This window comes from Anomaloglossus baeobatrachus, chromosome 5, assembly GCF_048569485.1.
Source record: "Anomaloglossus baeobatrachus isolate aAnoBae1 chromosome 5, aAnoBae1.hap1, whole genome shotgun sequence".
In the NCBI taxonomy this organism is placed as follows: Eukaryota; Metazoa; Chordata; class Amphibia; order Anura; family Aromobatidae; genus Anomaloglossus; species Anomaloglossus baeobatrachus.
In genome coordinates this window covers 42,938,330-42,959,556 of record NC_134357.1, presented here as the reverse complement: position 1 = coordinate 42,959,556, position 21,227 = coordinate 42,938,330, and the positions used below count along the sequence as shown (strand labels likewise).

The 21,227-nt window shown below is 48.6% G+C and overlaps 1 protein-coding gene across 1 annotated transcript in view; it reads right to left on the bottom strand.

Annotated features, from left to right (window-relative positions):
* The window catches only part of DOCK1 (dedicator of cytokinesis 1), a 523,077-nt gene that overhangs the window by 337,722 nt on the left and 164,128 nt on the right, over positions 1-21,227 (bottom strand). The window contains exons 25-26 of the mRNA XM_075351602.1: positions 19,281-19,408; positions 819-914 (exon numbers count right to left, since the gene is read on the bottom strand). Coding sequence (XP_075207717.1) covers positions 819-914; positions 19,281-19,408 — 224 coding nt within the window. The remainder of the gene's footprint in view (positions 1-818; positions 915-19,280; positions 19,409-21,227) is intronic.

Genomic DNA, 21,227 nt, shown 5'->3' with positions numbered 1-21,227 from the left:
GTGATTATGAGAGCAAAGTGTCGGTCATTACATGTCTCATAAGTAGCACCCACTGTCACTTAAAATAAGCTATGGAGGCAGATTCTCAGAAGAACTTTGTCCTTAGGATCAGTGAGATAATGAAACCCAGCACCTCGCGAATGTGCTGTTCCTGGTGCCGGTGGCGACCGGAACTGCACAGCTCCGTCAAGGGAATAGTGGCAGTGGCCGGGTACTGCACATGTGGCGCTCCATTGATCTGAATAAGGGCTGGATATGTAGTACCCAGCTGTGGCCACTATACAGTTGACTGAACTGTGAAGCGCCGCAAATGAGCAGTTCCGGTTGCTGCTAGTATTGGGAACAGCTGATCAGCGGAGGTGTCGAGTGTCGCACCTCCACCGATCAGGCCTGCATGACCTATCCTAAAGATAGGCAATCAATGTTAAATTCCCATACAAACAGTTCATTTACATAGAAGAAAAATGATAATTTATCTGGAACAAGATATCAAGGTACCATTTTATTCCACTTTCTATGACTTGTATGAAGACTACTTAGGTTGGTTGATCCTACTGTAAGAATCCCTTTAAGAAAAACGTCACTTATGCTGTAAACGTTCTTGATGCAGTTTTTGCAGCCGAAATAGGTAGAGAAGAAAAACATAGGAAGGACAAAAAGTGTAGTGTGCTATTTGCCTATTTGCAAAAAGTTACAGTTTTGGAGCCTCTCTGAACAAATTAGCATGGTTTCATTAAAATAAAAATAAATAGTGAAAAAATAAATAAAATGCAAAAGTAGAAAAAAAATTGCTAAGAGTTGATTTCAAATTCACTTACAATGAGATCAGAATCCCGTCCCATGGATATAACCGTTCTGTTCACAGTTCTCAGAAGTTTTTCCATTATTATCTGAACATGTCGCTGTGTTGGACCCTGAAAAAGAAAATAAAAAAAAAATTAAGATATTTGTGTTCTATTCTGTGAAATTAATTTTTACGATTATCTCAAAACTGCAGAGCTAATAGGAGCACAATGCTTGGTGGCGATAAATTGGGAGCCGTTGGAACAACAGATTTAGAAAGCTGAACTCGTCGTGCTTAAAGCAAAGTCTTTACGATGTGAATTTTATTCTATTTTTATAATCTTGTAATATATTAATGATCTAAAGATGTTTTGACTTGAGCTATAAAGCTTTAAATTGACTTTCTAAAACTGAAATAAATGGCAGTATCATTTTGCAATGGCAATTTGTCTGGATTTCTCCATACTATGGTGTCGGTACGGAAAAGAATAACGACATTACGCGGTAAAAGATAAAATGCATAAATTGTGGTTTGGAGCAAGAACAAAAGAGTTATCGTTGTGGGAATCTTTTTTGATGCAAATGAAGGGAATTTTGTTTACTTACCGTAAATTCCTTTTCTTCTAGCTCCTATTGGGAGACCCAGACAATTGGGTGTATAGCTTCTGCCTCCGGAGGCCACACAAAGTATTACACTTTAAAAAGTGTAACCCCTCCCCTCTGCTATACACCCTCCCGTGCATCACGGGCTCATCAGTTTTGGTGCCAAAGCAGGAAGGAGGAAACTTATAAATTGGTCTAAGGTAAATTCAATCCGAAGGATGTTCGGAAAACTGAAACCATGAACCAAAAGAACAATTCAACATGAACAACATGTGTACACAAAAGAACAACAGCCCGAAGGGAACAGGGGCGGGTGCTGGGTCTCCCAATAGGAGCTAGAAGAAAAGGAATTTACGGTAAGTAAACAAAATTCCCTTCTTCTTTGTCGCTCCATTGGGAGACCCAGACAATTGGGACGTCCAAAAGCAGTCCCTGGGTGGGTAAAAAAATACCTCGATAAAAAGAGCCGAAAAACGGCCCCCTCTTACAGGTGGGCGACCGCCGCCTGAAGGACTCGCCTACGCTATGCCTAGGCTGGCATCTGCCGAAGCATAGGCATGCACCTGATAGTGTTTCGTGAAAGTGTGCAGACTCGACCAGGTAGCCGCCTGACACACCTGCTGAGCCGTAGCCTGGTGCCGCAATGCCCAGGATGCACCCACGGCTCTGGTAGAATGGGCCTTCAGCCCTGAAGGAATCGGAAGCCCAGAAGAACGGTAGGCTTCAAGAATCGGTTCCTTGATCCACCGAGCCAAGGTTGACTTGGAAGCCTGCGACCCCTTACGCTGGCCAGCGACAAGGACAAAGAGCGCATCCGAACGGCGCAGGGGCGCCGTGCGAGAAATGTATATCCGGAGTGCTCTCACGAGATCTAACAAGTGCAAATCCTTTTCACATTGGTGAACTGGATGAGGGCAAAAGGAAGGTAAGGAGATATCCTGATTGAGATGAAAAGGGGATACCACCTTAGGGAGAAATTCCGGGACCGGACGCAGAACCACCTTATCCTGGTGAAAAACCAGGAAGGGGGCTTTGCATGACAGCGCTGCTAGCTCAGACACTCTCCGAAGTGATGTGACTGCCACTAGGAAGGTCACCTTCTGCGAAAGGCGTGATAGAGAGACATCCCGCATCGGCTCGAAAGGTGGTTTCTGAAGAGCCGTTAGCACCCTGTTAAGATCCCAGGGTTCCAGCGGACGCTTGTAAGGTGGGACTATGTGGCAAACTCCTTGCAGGAACGTGCGGACCTGCGGAAGCCTGGCTAGACGCTTTTGAAAAAACACGGAAAGCGCTGATACTTGTCCCTTGAGAGAGCCGAGAGACAAACCCTTGTCCAATCCGGATTGAAGGAAAGAAAGGAAAGTGGGTAAGGCAAACGGCCAGGGGGTAAAACCCCGATCAGAGCACCAGGATAAGAAGATCCTCCAAGCCCTGTGATAGATCTTGGCGGACGTTGGTTTCCTGGCTTGTCTCATAGTGGCAATGACATCTTGAGATAACCCTGAGGACGCTAGGAGCCAGGACTCAATGGCCACACAGTCAGGTTGAGGGCCGCAGAATTCAGATGGAAAAATGGCCCTTGAGACAGCAAGTCTGGTCGTTCTGGGAGTGCCCACGGTTGACCCACCGTGAGGTGCCACAGATCCGGGTACCACGACCTCCTCGGCCAGTCTGGAGCGACGAGGATTGCGCGGCGGCAGTCGGACCTGATCTTGCGCAACACTCTGGGCAGCAGTGCCAGAGGAGGAAATACATACGGCAGCCGAAACTGCGACCAATCCTGAACTAATGCGTCCGCCGCCAGAGCTCTGTGATCTTGAGACCGTGCCATGAATGCCGGGACTTTGTTGTTGTGCCGAGACGCCATGAGGTCGACGTCCGGCGTTCCCCAGCGGCAACAGATCTCTTGAAACACGTCCGGGTGAAGAGACCATTCCCCTGCGTCCATGCCCTGGCGACTGAGAAAGTCTGCTTCCCAGTTTTCTACGCCCGGGATGTGAACTGCGGAGATGGTGGAGGCTGTGGCTTCCGCCCACAGCAGAATCCGCCGAACTTCTTGGAAGGCCTGACGACTGCGTGTGCCGCCCTGGTGGTTGATGTACGCGACCGCCGTGGCGTTGTCCGACTGTATGCGGATCTGTCTGCCCTCCAGCCACCGATGGAACGCCTTTAGGGCTAGATACACTGCCCTTATCTCCAGAACATTGATCTGAAGGGAGGACTCTGTCGGAGTCCAGGTTCCCTGAGCCCTGTGGTGGAGGAAGACCGCTCCCCACCCTGACAGACTCGCGTCCGTCGTGACCACAGCCCAGGATGGGGGCAGGAATGATTTTCCCTTCGACAAGGAAGTGGGAAGAAGCCACCACTGAAGAGAGGTTTTGGCTGCCAGTGAAAGAGAGACGTTCCTGTCTAGGGACGTCGACCTCCTGTCCCATTTGCGGAGAATGTCCCATTGAAGTGGATGCAGATGAAACTGCGCAAAGGGAACTGCCTCCATTGCTGCTACCATCTTCCCTAGGAAGTGCATGAGGCGCCTCAAGGGGTGTGACTGGGTCCGAAGGAGAGAGTGCACCCCTGTCTGCAGCGAACGCTGTTTGTCCAGCGGAAGCTTCACCATCGCTGAGAGAGTATGAAACTCCATCCCGAGGTAAGTCAGTGATTGGGTCGGTGTCAATTTTGACTTTGGGAAATTGATGATCCACCCGAACCTCTGGAGAGTCTCCAGAGCAATGGTCAGGCTATGTTGACATGCCCCCCGGGAGGGTGCCTTGACTAGGAGATCGTCTAAGTAAGGGATCACCGAGTGGCCCTGAGAGTGTAGGACCGCCACCACGGATGCCATGACCTTGGTGAAGACCCGTGGGGCTGTCGCCAGGCCGAAAGGCAGTGCCACAAACTGAAGGTGTTCGTCCCCGATGGCGAAACGCAGGAAGCGTTGATGCTCTGGTGCAATCGGCACATGGAGATAAGCATCCCTGATGTCGATTGAGGCTAGGCAGTCTCCTTGGGACATCGAGGCGATGACAGAACGGAGAGATTCCATCCGGAACCGTCTGGTTCTCACGTGTCTGTTGAGCAGTTTGAGGTCCAGAACGGGGCGGAATGATCCGTCCTTTTTTGGCACCACGAACAAGTTGGAGTAAAAACCGCGACCACGTTCTTGAATGGGAACGGGAATCACAACTCCTTCTGCCTTCAAAGTGTTCACCACCTGAAAAAGTGCATCGGCTCGCTCGGGGGGCGGAGATGTTCTGAAGAAACGAGTCGGAGGACGAGAGCTGAGCTCTATCCTGTAACCGTGCGACAGAATGTCTCTCACCCATCGGTCTTGGACATGTGGCCACCAGGCGTCGCAAAAGCGGGAGAGCCTGCCACCGACCGAGGATGCGGTATGGGGAGGCCGAAAGTCATGAGGAGGCCGCCTTGGAGGCGGTTCCTCCGGCGGTCTTTGGAGGACGTGACTTAGACCGCCATGCAGAAGAGTTCCTCTGGCCCTTCTGTGACCTGTTGGACGTGGAGGATTGGGACCTGGCTGAGGGCCGAAAGGACCGAAACCTCGATTGTATTTTTCGTTGCTGAGGTTTGTTCGGTTTGGACTGGGGTAAGGACGAGTCCTTTCCCTTGGATTGTTTAATAATTTCATCCAATTGCTCGCCAAACAAACGGTCGCCAGAAAATGGCAAACCGGTTAAGAACTTCGTGGAAGCGGAGTCTGCCTTCCATTCGCGTAGCCACATGGCCCTGCGGACTGCCACCGAATTGGCGGACGCTACCGCTGTACGGCTTGCTGAGTCCAGGACGGCGTTCATGGCGTAGGACGAAAAGGCCGATGCCTGAGAAGTCAAAGACACAACTTGCAGAGCAGAGGTACGTGTGACTGCATTAATCTCAGACAGACAAGCTGAGATAGCTTGGAGTGCCCACACGGCTGCAAAGGCCGGAGCAAAAGACGCGCCTATGGCTTCATAGATGGATTTCATCAGGAGCTCTATTTGCCTGTCAGTGGCATCCTTGAGCGATGAACCATCTGCCACTGAGACTACGGATCTAGCCGCCAGTCTAGAGACTGGAGGATCCACCTTGGGACACTGAGCCCAACCCTTAACTACGTCAGGGGGGAAGGGGTAACGTGTGTCATTAAGGCGCTTAGTAAAGCGCTTGTCCGGAAATGCTCTGTGCTTCTGGACAGCATCTCTGAAGTTAGAGTGATCGAAGAACGCACTCCGTGTACGTTTGGGAAACCTAAACTGGTGTTTCTCCTGCTGTGAAGCCGACTCCTCTATAGGTGGAGGTGGGGGAGAAAGATCTAGCACCTGGTTGATGGACGCTATAAGGTAATTTACTATGGCGTCCCCTTCAGGTGTATCAAGATTGAGAGCAACGTCAGGATCAGAGCCCTGAGCTGCGACCTCCGCCTCATCCTCCAGAGAGTCCTCATGCTGAGACCCCGAACAGCGTGATGAAGCTGGGGAAGGTTCCCAGCGAGCCCGCTTAGCCGGTCTGGGACTGCGGTCCGTGTCGGAGTCCTCCCCGTGGGACCTAGGTGTCACCCCAGGAGCACTCTGCTGCACCGACCGAGAGGGGCCTGGGGGCGATGTAGTCACAGTGCCCGGGGCCTGTGTGACCGATCTGGACTGCAAGGCTTCTAGTATCTTAGCAGACCATCTGTCCACAGACTGAGACATGGATTGTGAAAGCGACTCAGAGTTTCTCAGCGAAAACTGCAAACTCTGTCCCTGCCACCTGGACAGTGGAAGCCGGCGGTTCTACCTGAGCCGGGGGTCCCACCAGTGCCCGAGGCTCCGGCTGAGTGAGTGCCACAGGGGCCGAGCATTGCACACAGTGAGGGTAGGTGGAACCTGCAGGTAACATAGCCGCACAAGAGGTACAGGTTGCAAAATAAGCCTGTGCCTTGGCACCCTTGCTCTTTGCGGACGACATGCTGTAGTCTCCTCTGAGAGTGATCACTGAGGGTATATAGCCAAAGGCAAAACAATGCGGCCGAACAGAGAAAATGTATACAAATATTATATATTATATATATATATATATATATATATATATATATATATATATATATATATATATATATATATATATATATATATATATATATATATATACACTTCGGCACCCAAGGGGGGCCAGCACCGGGTGACCGGTGTGGCTTACCGACCGCCCAAAGCGGTTGTGTGTCCACCAGATTCCCTGCCTGGGCCTCCCAGAGCTGTAGAGCTCGTTCTGAAATCCTCCACCGGCAGAAGTGATTGCAAATATGGTTGCCAGATTTCTCAGGGGAGGAGGGAGCCGTGGGCGTGACTAATAAAGTGCGGGAATCTGGTGCCCCACAGTGCTCAGTGAGGGGGGAGGAGAACACCTAAGTATGCTCCAGCCCTCACTGCCGACGTCCAGTCGACCGTCCCGCCCTTACCCCTGACTGGCAGGCCCGGGGGCGGGAGTTATGGTACTAGGCCGCAGAAGCCGGGGACTAAATTTAATAACGCGGCCGGCAAACAGGCGCGGTCGGCGCGGCAGTCCCGGGCGTCACAAACAAACAGCAGCCGCTGCAGCGTCTGTAACACAGGCGCTCCATGCACCGTCCCCAAGGGGACACAGAGTACCTTATAGATGCAGGGCCTGTCCCTGATGATACCCAGTCTCCTGTCCGTCAGATTCCCCCAGGGGCTGCGGAGGGAGCCCGGTCCCAGTGAATGATGACCGGTTAGGATCCCACTTCTCCCAGAGCCTCTAAGGGATGGGGAAGGAAAAGCGGCATGTGGCTCCAGCCTTTGTACCCGCAATGGGTACCTCAACCTTAACAGCACCGCCGACTTAGTGGGGTGAGAAGGGAGCATGCCGGGGGCACTGTTAGGGCCCTCTTTTCTTCCATACGATACAATCAGCAGCTGCTGCTGACTAAAATGGGAGCTTGAGTGAATGTGTGCCTCCTTCAACACAAAAGCATAAAACTGAGGAGCCCGTGATGCACGGGAGGGTGTATAGGCAGAGGGGAGGGGTTACACTTTTTAAAGTGTAATACTTTGTGTGGCCTCCGGAGGCAGAAGCTATACACCCAATTGTCTGGGTCTCCCAATGGAGCGACAAAGAAATGTTGTTCTCTACATTACCTATAAGCACATTATTTTCCTGTGACTCGAGGGGTGAAAAGATGTTGCAAAATTACTGCTTTATACAAAAGACTAAAATTAAATCAAGTGAACTTTTTAAGATTAAGTACACATTGGCATATAATTTTTGTTATTATTGTTCATTTGCTTCCTAAGTTCAAAGTTAGGTAACTTTCTAAGTAGTCTTTATTAAATATTTTCTATCATTTTTCTGCTTGTCAGCAAGGCTTTCTTCTGATCTGCAAAGACAATATATATCCATATGAGCGCCTGCTCCTGAGGTTTTCTTCTGCTCTCCTTATCCCTTCTTTCTCTGTTATAGATAGCAGCAGGGAGGGGAAGAGGTGTATACAGATCTCCTTAAGCACGCCTGCTCCTGATATTTTCTTCTGCTCTCCTTCTCCTGTCTCTCACTATTATAGATAGCAGCAGGAAGGGGAAGGTGTATACATAAATCTCCTTAAGAGCACCTACTCCCTCCTGATGTTTTCTTCTGCTTTCCCTCTCCCTACTCTCACTATTATAGATAGCAGTAGGGAGAGGAAGAGGTGTACACAGATCTCCTTAAGAGCACCTGCTCCCTCCTGATGTTTTCTTCGGCTCTCCCTCTCCCTACTCTCACTATTATAGATAGCAGTAGGGAGAGGAAGGGGTGTACACAGATCTCCTTAAGAGCACCTGCTCCTGATGTTTTCTTCTGCTCTCCCTCCTCTCACTATTATAGATCGCAGCAGGAAGGGGAAGGGGTGTACACAGATCTCCTTAAGAGCACTTGCTCCTGATGTTTTCTTCTGCTCTCATTTTCCCTTCTCTCTCTGTTATAGATAGCATCAGGGAAGGGAAGGGGTATACACATAACTCCTTAAGAGCACCTGCTCCTGATGTTTTCCTCTGCTCTCCTTCTCACTGTTATAGATAGCATCAGGGAGGGAAAGGAGTGTACACAGATCTCCACACTGTGGACAAGGGAGAAAACATCTACAGTGTCCGGGAGGGCAGTGAAATAAAAAAAGGTTTACAGATAAACAGAAAAGTACATGAAGATATAAGTGCAGGATAGAAGTTGTATTCATATATGAGCTAATGAATTCAGCAGAACCCTAAAAAGAAACAAAAAAACAAAACAACTCACATCCAGCCTATATTACTGGTAGAGACGCTCCCATAGGAGAGAAAAACATCTGTATGTTTGAGAATGAATAAAAGGAATTATGATTTCAGACTCATCAGTTGTCATCTGCACAATGTTTGTTCACGTGTTTACAAAAGTACATCAGACTCCATTTTAGTATACAGAGGGTCATCCCAAAAATGTCTACTGTTCAGTATCCTTTTTTATAATTTAGCCCTATGGTGAACGAGTGGTTGACATCTATGAAAACTATGGCTGCTGTCGAACATATATACAGTGTTGGCACCTTTGAAATTGTTAAAGAAAATGAAGTATTTCTCTAAACAAATTATAGCAATTACACATGATTTGTGATACACGTTTATTTCATTTGTGTGTGTATATTAGAACATCATAACAAAAAAAAAAAAAAAAAAAAAAAAAAGGCAAAAAGGCAAATTGGACATAATTTCTCACAAAACCCCCAAAATGGTCACGACACAATTGTTGGCACCTTCCCAAAATTGTGGGTAAACAACTTTGTTTCAAGCATATGATGTTCAGTCAAGCTCAACTGTGGCAAGTAACAGGTGTAGGTAATATGAAAATCACACCTTAAACCAGATAAAAAGGGGAGAACGTAACTTAGGCCAGTGTCACACTTGCGAGTGCCTCGCGTGTATCTCGTGCGAGTCTCGCGTTGCATCACCCGGCACGGACTCGCACTCTCCTCACAGTAGCGGGTCGGTTGCATGCATCTCTATGCAGCCAACCCGCTCCTGTGAGCAGCGTGCGAGTCCGTGCCGGGTGATGCAATGCGAGACTCGCGCCGGATATACACGAGGTACTTCCAAGTGTGACACCGGCCTTAATCTTTGCATTTTGTGTCTGCGTGTGCCATACTAAGCATGGAGAACAGAAAGAGGAGAAGAGAACTGTGTGAGGGCTTGAGAATACAAATTGTTGAAAAGAAGGGAATTTTGTTTACTTACCGTAAATTCCTTTTCTTCTAGCTCCAATTGGGAGACCCAGACAATTGGGTGTATAGCTACTGCCTCCGGAGGCCGCACAAAGTACTACACTTAAAAGTGTAAGGCCCCTCCCCTTCTGGCTATACACCCCCCCGTGGGAGCACGGGTCCTTCAGTTTTAGTGCAAAAGCAAGAAGGAGGAAAGCCAATAACTGTTTCAAAAACAAATTCAATCCGATAAACAATATCGGAGAACGTAAGTTATTAACATGAACAACATGTGCACCCGAAAAACAAATACCCTCAGAAAAACAGGGCGGGTGCTGGGTCTCCCAATTGGAGCTAGAAGAAAAGGAATTTACGGTAAGTAAACAAAATTCCCTTCTTCTTTTTCGCTCCTAATTGGGAGACCCAGACAATTGGGACGTCCAAAAGCAGTCCCTGGGTGGGTAAAATAATACCTCGCGATCGGGCTGTCAGGCAGCCCCTTCTTACAGGTGGGCCACCGCCGCCTGCAGGACTTGTCTACCTAGGCTGGCATCCGCCGAAGCGTAGGTATGCACCTGATAATGCTTGGTGAAAGTGTGCAGACTCGACCAGGTAGCCGCCTGGCACACCTGCTGAGCCGTAGCCTGATGCCGTAATGCCCAGGACGCACCCACGGCTCTGGTAGAATGGGCCTTCAGTCCAGAAGGAGTCGGAAGCCCAGCAGAACGGTAGGCGTGAAGAATTGGTTCCTTGATCCACCGCGCAAGGGTGGATTTGGAAGCTTGCGACCCTTTATGCTGACCAGCGACCAGGATAAAGAGTGCATCCGAACGGCGCAGAGACGCCGTGCGGGAAATGTAGATCCTGAGTGCTCTCACCAGGTACAACAGATGTAAACCCTTTTCAAAATGGTGAACTGGATGCGGACACAAAGATGGTAAAGTGATATCCTGATTGAGATGAAAGGAAGATACCACCTTGGGAAGAAACTCTGGAATTGGACGCAGTACTACCTTGTCTTGGTGAAACACCAGGAAGGGAGATTTGCAAGATAACGCCGCCAGCTCTGACACTCTCCGAAGAGACGTGACCGCCACCAGAAAAGCCACTTTCTGTGAAAGCCGAGAAAAGGAAATCTCCTTCATAGGCTCGAAAGGTGGCTTCTGGAGAGCAATCAGAACCTTGTTCAGATCCCAGGGTTCCAATGGCCGCCTGTAAGGGGGAATGATATGACAAACCCCTTGCAGGAACGTGCGTACCTTAGGAAGTCACGCCAGGCGCTTCTGAAAGAATACGGATAGCGCAGAGACTTGTCCTTTAAGGGAGCTAAGCGACAAACCTTTTTCCAACCCAGACTGCAGGAAGGAAAGAAAAATAGGTAATGCAAATGGCCAGGGAGAAACTCCCTGAGCAGAGCACCAAGATAAGAATATCTTCCACGTTCTGTGGTAGATCTTGGCGGAGGATGGTTTCCTAGCCTGTCTCATGGTGGCAACAACATCATGAGATAAACCTGAGGTCCCTAGGATCCAGGACTCAATGGCCACACAGTCAGGTTCAGGGCCGCAGAATTCAGATGGAAAAACGGCCCTTGAGACAGCAAGTCTGGACGGCCTGGTAGCGCCCACGGTTGTCCTACCGTGAGATGCCACAGATCCGGGTACCACGACCTCCTTGGCCAGTCTGGAGCGACGAGAATGGCGCAACGGCAGTCGGACCTGATTTTGCGGAGCACTCTGGGCAACAATGCCAGAGGTGGGAACACATAAGGTAGTCGGAACTGCGACCAATCCTGAACTAAGGCGTCTGCCGCCAGAGCTCGGTGATCGTGAGACCGTGCCATGAAAACCGGGACCTTGTTGTTGTGCCGTGACGCCATCAGGTCGACGTCCGGCATCCCCCAGCGGCGACAGATCTCCTGAAACACGTCCGGGTGAAGGGACCATTCCCCTGCGTCCATGCCCTGGCGACTGAGAAAGTCTGCTTCCCAGTTTTCCACGCCTGGGATGTGAACTGCGGATATGGTGGATGCTGTGTTTTCCACCCACGTCAGAATCCGCCGGACTTCTTGAAAGGCTTGTCGACTGCGTGTTCCCCCTTGGTGGTTGATGTACGCCACCGCTGTGGAATTGTCCGACTGAATCCGGATCTGCTTGCCCTCCAGCCACTGTTGGAAGGCTCGCAGAGCAAGATAGACTGCTCTGATTTCCAGAACATTGATCTGAAGGGTGGACTCTCTCTGAGTCCACGTACCCTGAGCCCTGTGGTGAAGAAACACTGCTCCCCACCCTGATAGGCTCGTATCTGTCGTGACCACCGCCCAGGATGGGGGTAGGAACGACTTTCCTTTTGACAATGAGGTGGGAAGGAGCCACCAACGGAGAGAGTCCTTGGTTGCCTGAGAGAGGTAGACATCCCTGTCGAGGGACGTCGACTTCCCGTCCCATTGGCGGAGAATGTCCCATTGTAGAGGGCGCAGATGAAACTACGCGAAAGGGACTGCTTCCATTGCTGCCACCATCTTCCCTAGGAAATGCATGAGGCGCCTCAAGGAGTGGGACTGGTTCTGCAGGAGAGATTGCACCCCTGTCTGTAGAGAGCACTGCTTGTCCAGTGGAAGCTTCACTATCGCTGAGAGAGTATGAAACTCCATGCCAAGATATGTTAGTGATTGGGTCGGGGTTAGATTTGACTTTGAAAAGTTGATAATCCACCCGAAACTCTGGAGAGTCTTCAGTGCCACGTTCAGGCTGTGTTGGCATGCCTCTTGAGAGGGTGCCTTTATAAGTAGATCGTCCAAATACGGGATCACGGAGTGACCCTGCGAGTGCAGGACAGCTACTACTGCTGCCATGACCTTGGTGAAGACCCGAGGGGCTGTTGCCAGCCCGAAAGGTAACGCTACGAACTGCAGGTGTTCGCTTTCTATAACGAAGCGTAGAAAACGCTGATGCTCTGGCGCAATCGGCACGTGAAGATAAGCATCCTTGATGTCTATTGATGCTAAGAAATCTCCTTGAGACATTGAGGCTATGACGGAGCGGAGAGATTCCATCCGGAACCTCCTGGTTTTTACATGTTTGTTGAGCAACTTTAGATCCAGGACGGGCCGAAAGGATCCGTCCTTCTTTGGCACCACAAACAGATTGGAGTAAAAACCGTGACCTTGTTCCTGAAGAGGAACGGAAGTCACCACTCCTTCCGCCTTTAGAGCGGTCACTGCCTGCAGCAGAGCATCGGCTCGGTCGGGCGGTGGGGAAGTTCTGAAGAAACGAGTTGGAGGACGAGAGACGAATTCTATCCTGTACCCGTGAGACAGAATGTCCCTCACCCAACGGTCTTTGACCTGTGACAGCCAAATGCCGCCAAGGCGGGAGAGCCTGCCACCGACCGAGGATGCGGAGAGAGGAGGCTGAAAGTCATGAGGAAGCCGTCTTGGTAACGGTTCTTCCTGCTGTCTTTTTTGGGCGTGACTGCGTCCGCCAAGAATCTGAGCCTCTCTGATCCTTTTGAGTCCTCTTGGACGAGGAGAATTGGGACCTGCCTGAGCCTCGAAAGGACCGAAAACCAGACTGACCCCTCCTTTGTTGGGGCTTGTTTTGTCTGTGTTGAGGTAAGGATGAGTCCTTACCCTTGGAGTGTTTAATGATTTCATCCAAACGCTCCCCAAACAATCGGTCACGAGAAAAGGGCAAACTGGTTAAGCACTTCTTGGAAGCAGAATCTGCTTTCCATTCTCTCAACCACAGGGCTCTGCGCAAAACCACGGAGTTGGCTGACGCCACCGCCGTACGGCTCGTAGAGTCCAGGACAGCATTAATCGCGTAAGACGCGAATGCAGACATTTGAGAGGTCAATGGTGCCACCTGCAGGGCAGATGTACGTGTGACCGAGTCGACCTGTATAAGCCCAGCTGAAATAGCTTGGAGTGCCCATACGGCTGCGAAAGCTGGCGCCAACGACGCTCCAATAGCTTCATAGATGGATTTCAGCCAGAGCTCCATCTGCCTGTCAGTGGCATCTTTAAGTGCCGCTCCATCTTCTACTGCAACTAAGGATCTAGCTGCAAGCCTGGAGATTGGAGGGTCCACCTTGGGACACTGGGTCCAACCCTTGACCACGTCAGGGGGAAAAGGATAGCGTGTATCTTTAAGCCGTTTAGAAAACCGCTTCTCAGGATAAGCGTGGTGTTTCTGGATTGCATCTCTAAAGTCAGCGTGGTCCAGAAAAGTGCTTAACTTACGCTTGGGATATCTGAAATGGAATTTCTCCTGCTGTGAAGCTGCCTCCTCCTGAGTAGGAGCTGGCGGAGAAATATCTAACATCCTATTGATGGACGCTATAAGATCATTCACTATGGCGTCACCATCCGGTGTATCCAGATTGAGGGCGGACCCAGGATCAGAATCTTGATCAGTTACATCCGCCTCATCACCCATAGATCCGTCCCGCTGGGACCCTGACCAGTGAGACGAAGTTGAGGGCCCCTCATAACGAGCCCGCTTAGGTTGTCTGGGACTGTCGTCCGAGTCAGAATCGTCACCCTGGGGTGCATGTGACACCCCCGGAGCTTGGAAGTGTTCCAGCTGAGGGGGACCAGGGAGCAATGATGCCACAGTGTCCATGGTCTGAGTTACTGGTCTAGACTGCAATGTTTCAAGAATCCTTGACATGGTCATAGACAATCTGTCAGCAAAAGCTGCAAACTCCGTTCCTGTCACCTGGACAGCATTCACAGGTGGTACACCCTGGGTCACGTCCAGCAGAGGCCCCGGCTGTGCAAGTTGCACAGGGGCCGAGCACTGCACACAATGGGGTTCAGTGGAACCTGCCGGTAGAGCAGCCCCACATGCGGTACAGTCAGCATATAATGTCTGTGCCTTGGCACCCTTGCGTTTTGCGGACGACATGCTGTTGCCTCCTTGTAATCTAGGAGGGTATATAGCCGAGAATCACCAGCGACCGTACAGTAGAAAGTATTTGCAACACAAAATACTCAGTATACAAACGGCACAAGTGGGGGTGAGCCCTTGAGGGCTGCTTACCGCCCGCTGAACAGCGGGTATGAGGCCGTAGAATCCCGTGTCTGGGTCTCCCCGTCTCCCCTCTGCAGCTCAGCGTGCAGGCAGGAATGGCTGCCGGCGTTCTGTGAAGAGGGGCGGACCGTGGGCGTGCCACAAACAAAGAGCGGGAAACTGCGTCCTACTGTGCCTGGTGTGAGGGCTGGAGTATGTAAAAACGACTCCAGCCCTCAGCGCTGATGCTCTGTACAGCGTCCCGCCCTCCTCCTGACTGGCAGGTGCGGAGGCGGGAACGAATGAACTAGGCCGCAAAAGCCAAGGACTGTAGTAATAAGCGCGGCCGTGATATATGCACGGTCAGCGCGGAAGTCCCCGGCGCACCACAAGTCCCAGCCGCGTCGCAGTCCCAGCGGCCGGCGCGACCGTTCTCCCTGAGTCTACCCACTCAGCTAAGCTGAAGTGAGGAAATGGCACAAGCGCAGCAGCGCTGTTGTCCCCGGCGCACTAACACACCCAGCAATGCTGCGGTGTGCGCGCGTATGCACGGGGACACAGAGTACCTTGACGGAGCAGGGCCATGTCCCTGACGATACTCAGCTCCATATCCAGCGGCTTCTCCAGGGGCTGCGGATGGAGCACGGTCTCTGTGCCTGGAGACCGGTAAAATCCCACTTCGCCCAGAGCCCTAATGGGGATGGGGAAGGAATCAGCATGTGGGCTCCAGCCTCCGTACCCGCAATGGGTACCTCAACCTTAACAAGCACCACCGACAAAAAGTGGGGTGAGAAGGGAGCATGCTGGGGACCCTTGTATGGGTCCTCTTTTCTTCCATCCGACATAGTCAGCAGCTGCTGCTGACTAAACAGTGGAGCTATGCATGCGTGTCTGACCTCCTTCGCACAAAGCAAAAAACTGAAGGACCCGTGCTCCCACGGGGGGGTGTATAGCCAGAAGGGGAGGGGCCTTACACTTTTAAGTGTAGTACTTTGTGCGGCCTCCGGAGGCAGTAGCTATACACCCAATTGTCTGGGTCTCCCAATTAGGAGCGAAAAAGAAAGTATCAATAATCTCAAGGGTACAAGTCCATCTCCAGAGATCTTTATGGTTTTTTTGTCCACCGAAGTTTACAACCCATGGAACTGTGGCTAATATCCCTGGACTGCACACACAAATTGATGAAAGGATGCAACGTAGGATAGTCCTGATGGTGGATAGGCAAACCAAATAAAGTTCCAAAGAAAATCAAGCTATCCTGCCGGCTCAGGATCAGTCTCAGCACCAAATATCTGTCAACATTTGAATGAAAATGCTATGGAGGAGACCTAGCAGGACCCCCCTGGTGACACAGAGACATAAAGCTAGACTGCACTTGGACAAAATGTACGGGAGTAACTAAAATCCTTCTGGGAAAGCGTATTGTGGACAGATGAGACCAAGATAGAGCTTTTTGGTAAAGCACATCATTATACTGTTTACTGAAAATAGAATAAGGGCTACAAAGAAAAGACCACAGCACCTACAGTCACATATGGTGGAGGCTTAAAGAGGTTTTGGAGTTGTTTTCTTGCATCTGGTACTGGGGGCCTTGACTGCAAAGCATCATGAAATCTGAAGATTACCAAAGTATTTTGGGTCGCAATGTAGTGCCCAGTGTCAAAAAGCTGGCTTCACATCCTACGTCATGGATCTTCCAGCAGGACAATGACCCCAAACACACTTCAAGAAGCCCCCAAAAATGGATGGAAACACAGCGCTGGAGAGTTCTGAAGTGGCAGCATTGAGTCCAGATCTAAATCCCATTGACACCTGTGTAGAGATCTTAAATCTGCTGTTGGGAGAAATTTTTAAATTGTCTCTCCAGGGAGGAAGGAAACAAACTCTAGCGCCACCTATTGGAAGTAGCAATCCTAAAAGTCAAAAGTGGCCCTATAATGAGCCTTTTCATATGACTAAGGAGTTATGACAGATCAGAACCTCAATTTGCAGACACGGTGTTTCGGAGTGATTGCCCCTTGTCAGCGCAAAGTATGGGAGCTGATCTGTTGGGAGAAGACGCCGTCAAATATGACAGACCTAGAGAAGTTTATAAAGAAGAGTCCAAAATTCCACGTGAGAGGAGTAAGAAGCGACTGATTATTAAGTTAAGGGTGGCAACAATTTGGTTTGGGCCCATTTTGGGTTTTTTGTGTGAAATTATGTGCAAATTGCCTTTTTTTCAGCTTTTTAGTGCTGTTCAAATACAAAGGAAATAAACATGTGTATAACAAAACATGTAATTGCAATAATTTTCTGGGAGAAATACTTTATTTCCTGGAACATTTTCAAGGGTGCCAACACCTTTGGCCATGACTGTATACGAATGTATTTTAGGTATATACAGTACAAACACATAGTAAGCAGTCATGTGACGAGATCCTTTGATTACTGCTTTGCACACTCTTGGCATTCTCTTAATGAGCTTCAAGAGGTAGTCACCGGAAATGGTCTTCCAACAGTCTTGAAGGAGTTCCCAGAGATGCTTAGCACTTGTTGGCCCTTTTGCCTTTACGCTGCGGTCCAGCTCACCCCAAACAATCTCGATTGGGTTCAGGTCTGGTGGCTGTGGAGGCCAGGTCATCTGGCGTAGAACCCCATCACTCTCCTCCTTAGACAAATAGCCCTTAGAGAGCCTGGAGGTGTGTTTGAGGTTATTGTCCTGTTGAAAAATCAATGATTTTCCAACTAAACGCAAACCGGACGGAATAGCATGCTGCTGAAAGATGCGGTAGCCATGCTGGTTCAGTATGCCTTCAATTTTGAATAAATCCCCAACAGTGTCATCAGCAAAGCACCCCCACACCATCACACTTCCTCCTCCATGCTTCACGGTGGGAACCAGCCATATAGAGTCCATCCGTTCACCTTTTCTACGTCGCACAAAGAAACGGTGGTTGGATCCAAAGATCTCAAATTTGGACTCATCAGACAAAAGCACAGATTTCCACTGGTCTAATGTCCATTCCTTGTGTTCTTTAGCACAAACAAGTCTCTTCTGCTTGTTGCCTGTCCTTAGCAGTGGTTTCCTAGCAGCTATTTTACCATGAAGCCCTGCTGCACAAAGTCTCCTCTTAAAAGTTGTTCTAGAGATGTGTCTGCTGCTAGAACTCTGTGTGGCATTGACTTGGTCTCTAATCTGAGCTGCTGTTAACCTGCAATTTCTGAGGCTGGTGGCTCGGATAAACTTATCCTTCACAGCAGAGGTGACTCTTGGTCTTCTTTTCCTGTGGCGGTCCTAATGTGAGCCAGTTTCTTTGTAGCATTTGATGGTTTTTGCCACTGCACTTGGAGACACTTTCAAAGCTTTCCCAATTTTTCGGACTGACTGACCATCATTTCTTAAAGTAATGATGGCCACTCGTTTTTCCTTACTTAGCGGCTTTTTTCTTGCCATAATACAAATTCCAACAGTCTATTCAGTAGGACTATCAGCTGTGTATCCACCAGACGTCTGCACAACACAACTGATGGTCCCAACCCCATTTATAAAGCAAGAAATCCCACTTATTAAACCTGACAGGGCACACCTGTGAAGTGAAAACCATTTCTGGTGACTACCTCTTGAAGCTCATCAAGAGAATGCCAAGAGTGTGCAAAGCAGTAATCAAAGCAAAAGGTGGCTACTTTGAAGACCCTAGAATAGAAGACATATTTTCAGTTGTTTCACACTTTTTGGTTAAGTATTTCATTCCACATGTGATAATTCATAGTTTTGATGCCTTCAATGTGAATCTACAATTTTCAGAGTCATGAAAATAAAGAAAACTCTTTGAATGAGAAGGAGTGTCCAAATGTTTGGTCTGTACTGTATATACATACACACACATATAAACATATAAATTTTATATATATATATAATATACATATTACACACATATATATTACATATATCTATATAGATATATATTGTATATTATATATCTCTATCTATATTATATATCTATATTATATATCTATATATATTATATATCTTTATTTATATATCTATATTATATATCTATATCTATCTATCTCTATATATCTATCTATATATGGTGTAAAGTGAAACTGACTCAGTTGCCCTTAGCAACCAATCAGATTCCACTTTTCATTCTTCACAGGCTCTTTGGAAAATAAGAGGTGGAATCTGATTGGTTGCTAACGGCAACTGAGTCAGTTTCACTTTACACCATGTTTGATAACCCTATTACACATACCGGCCACCTACTTTTGGACCACCCTGTATATATATTTAAAAATTTTCATGCTATTTTAATTGAGAAAATGCATATGTTGTTCAAGGGTGGACATTAATCTTAACGGGATTGTCCATAAATTAATTGGATGAGAAATAGACTCAGTAGACGCAGCGGCTAGCAAGCAATGTGCAGGGCTGCTGTGTTCTGCTTTGTACATTGATTAGGTCTTGCCACTGCCAGAGCAGATTCTCAGCTAATCTTTGGGGGTGGCACAAGGTGACGGACCCCCGCTGATCTCATACTGACGAATTATCCAGTGGATAGGACATCCCGGACAATCCATTGTATACAAATTGATGAGGATGTATCCGTGTATCTGGAAGCACATAGAGAATCTCTCAGAGGAGACCGTGTAACACAATCTGTGGGTTTATAAAAGTGAGAGCTTTTCCCATTACTAACCACGTCTTTCCTGTAAAGCACCTCCAGGATGTTACTAAGCAATTGACAACAGGCTTCAAGTTCCTCCTGTCGCTCCAAGTGATACTTCAGCTGATCAGTCATCATTGGGAGTAAGATCTCCCTGCACTCTGAAGATAAAGAAAACTGTTACACCGAGGAGAACGGATCTGTAACAATGAGACAGACAGAAAACACACATTTGCTTATTACAATAAAACTTAAAGGGGTTGCCCGGTATTCTGAAAAGTATGCAGTTATGGTATGGGACTGCAGACTTCTGAATCCTTGCAGAATGAGGTGTCGGTGTGCACACTGTCAGGATTCTGCAGTATTGCCAAGTGCCCGTAAGTATGCAATTTGGTAATTAAACGTGCTCAGCTTCTCCTAATTCCCTTGTAGTGACAAAAACAAGGCACATCTATTCAAAATAGGGACGAAAGTATAAAATACTGGTGATTACTGACAGCGTGTGGTGGGCACACTGTCAAGATCCAGAGGTCTGATTGACTGCAGACTCGTCAAGACACCAAACAACCCCTTTAATTAGCGGACGATAATGTCAGAATGCTTAATCTGTGCAAAAGAAGGAAATTAGAATTTTCATTATTGCTATCCACTACTAAATCGGCACAATTTTAAGCTACATCAGATTTTTCAGCCATTGAGCGTTGCCAGTGAGAATCAATATTCATTCAGCTACTGCTGGGCTATAAGGAGAACCAGTGCATCCATGCCCAAAGCATTGCATGGATAAGAAATCCCATTTATAAATACCCTCTATAGTCAGGAACGCTCAGTTAGGACGTTACGCTTGTTAATCAAGGTGTAAATCAGCTGGAGAAATCATGCGCAGGAATACAAAGGACATCCATACATTACATGCCCAGCTTATTGATCATAATCAGATATAATGTATTCTATTAGTGTAATGCCAGATTTCTCCTGTGGTGGCGCTGCAGGGGAACTGAACACTTGCTCTATGAATTTAAAGAGGACCAGCCACCAGGATTTTCTTATATAAACTAAAGTCAGTGCTATACTGGCGCTTATCCTGCTGATTCTATACATACCTTTAGTTGTGAGATCGGATGTATACTTTCTGAAATACAGGCAAGTAAAGTTTGTAAAATGCAGTTATTTGATTGATAGCAGCTACAGAATATCTAATAGGTGGGTCGGATTTTGCTTGTTATTTCCGCCCCTGTCTACTGTCTGTCCTTCCTCCCCTGCCTTTGTTATTGCAAAGGGAGGAGGGAGGAAGGACAGGCAAGCAGACAGGGGGAGGAAGGACAGGCAGGCAGACAGACAGGAGCAGGAATAACTAGCAAAACCCGACCCACCTATTAGATATTCCGTTGCACCTATCAATCAAGTAACAGTGAATTTTCCAGACTTTACTTGCCTGTATTTCAGAAACTATACATCCAATCTCACAACTAAAGATATGTAGAGAATCAGCATGATAGCGCCAGTATAGCACTGGCTTTAGTTTATATAGGAAAATCCTGGTGGCTGGTCCTCTTTAAAGGAAGTTTATCAACTCATCTTTAGTACTGGTATGGCTGGTTAGGACTTAAGGGTGCTTTACACGCAATGATATCGTTAACGAGATATCGTTGGGGTCACGTCGTTAGTGACATCCGGCGCTGTTAGCGATATCGTTGCGTGTGACACCTAGGAGCGACGATCACTGATCGTAAAAGCGTCAGAAATTGTCGATAGTTGTCACGTCGACCATTTTCATACTACCGTTGGTTGTTCATGCCGCAGGTTGTTCGCCGTTCCTGCGGCAGCACACATCGCTACGTGTGACACCGCAGGAACGGGGAACAACCTCGTACCTGCGGCCGCCCGCAATGAGGAAGGAAGGAAGGAGGTGGGCGTCCCGCTCATCTCTGCCCCTCTGCTTCTATTGGGCGGCCGCTTAGTGACGTCGTTGTAACGCCG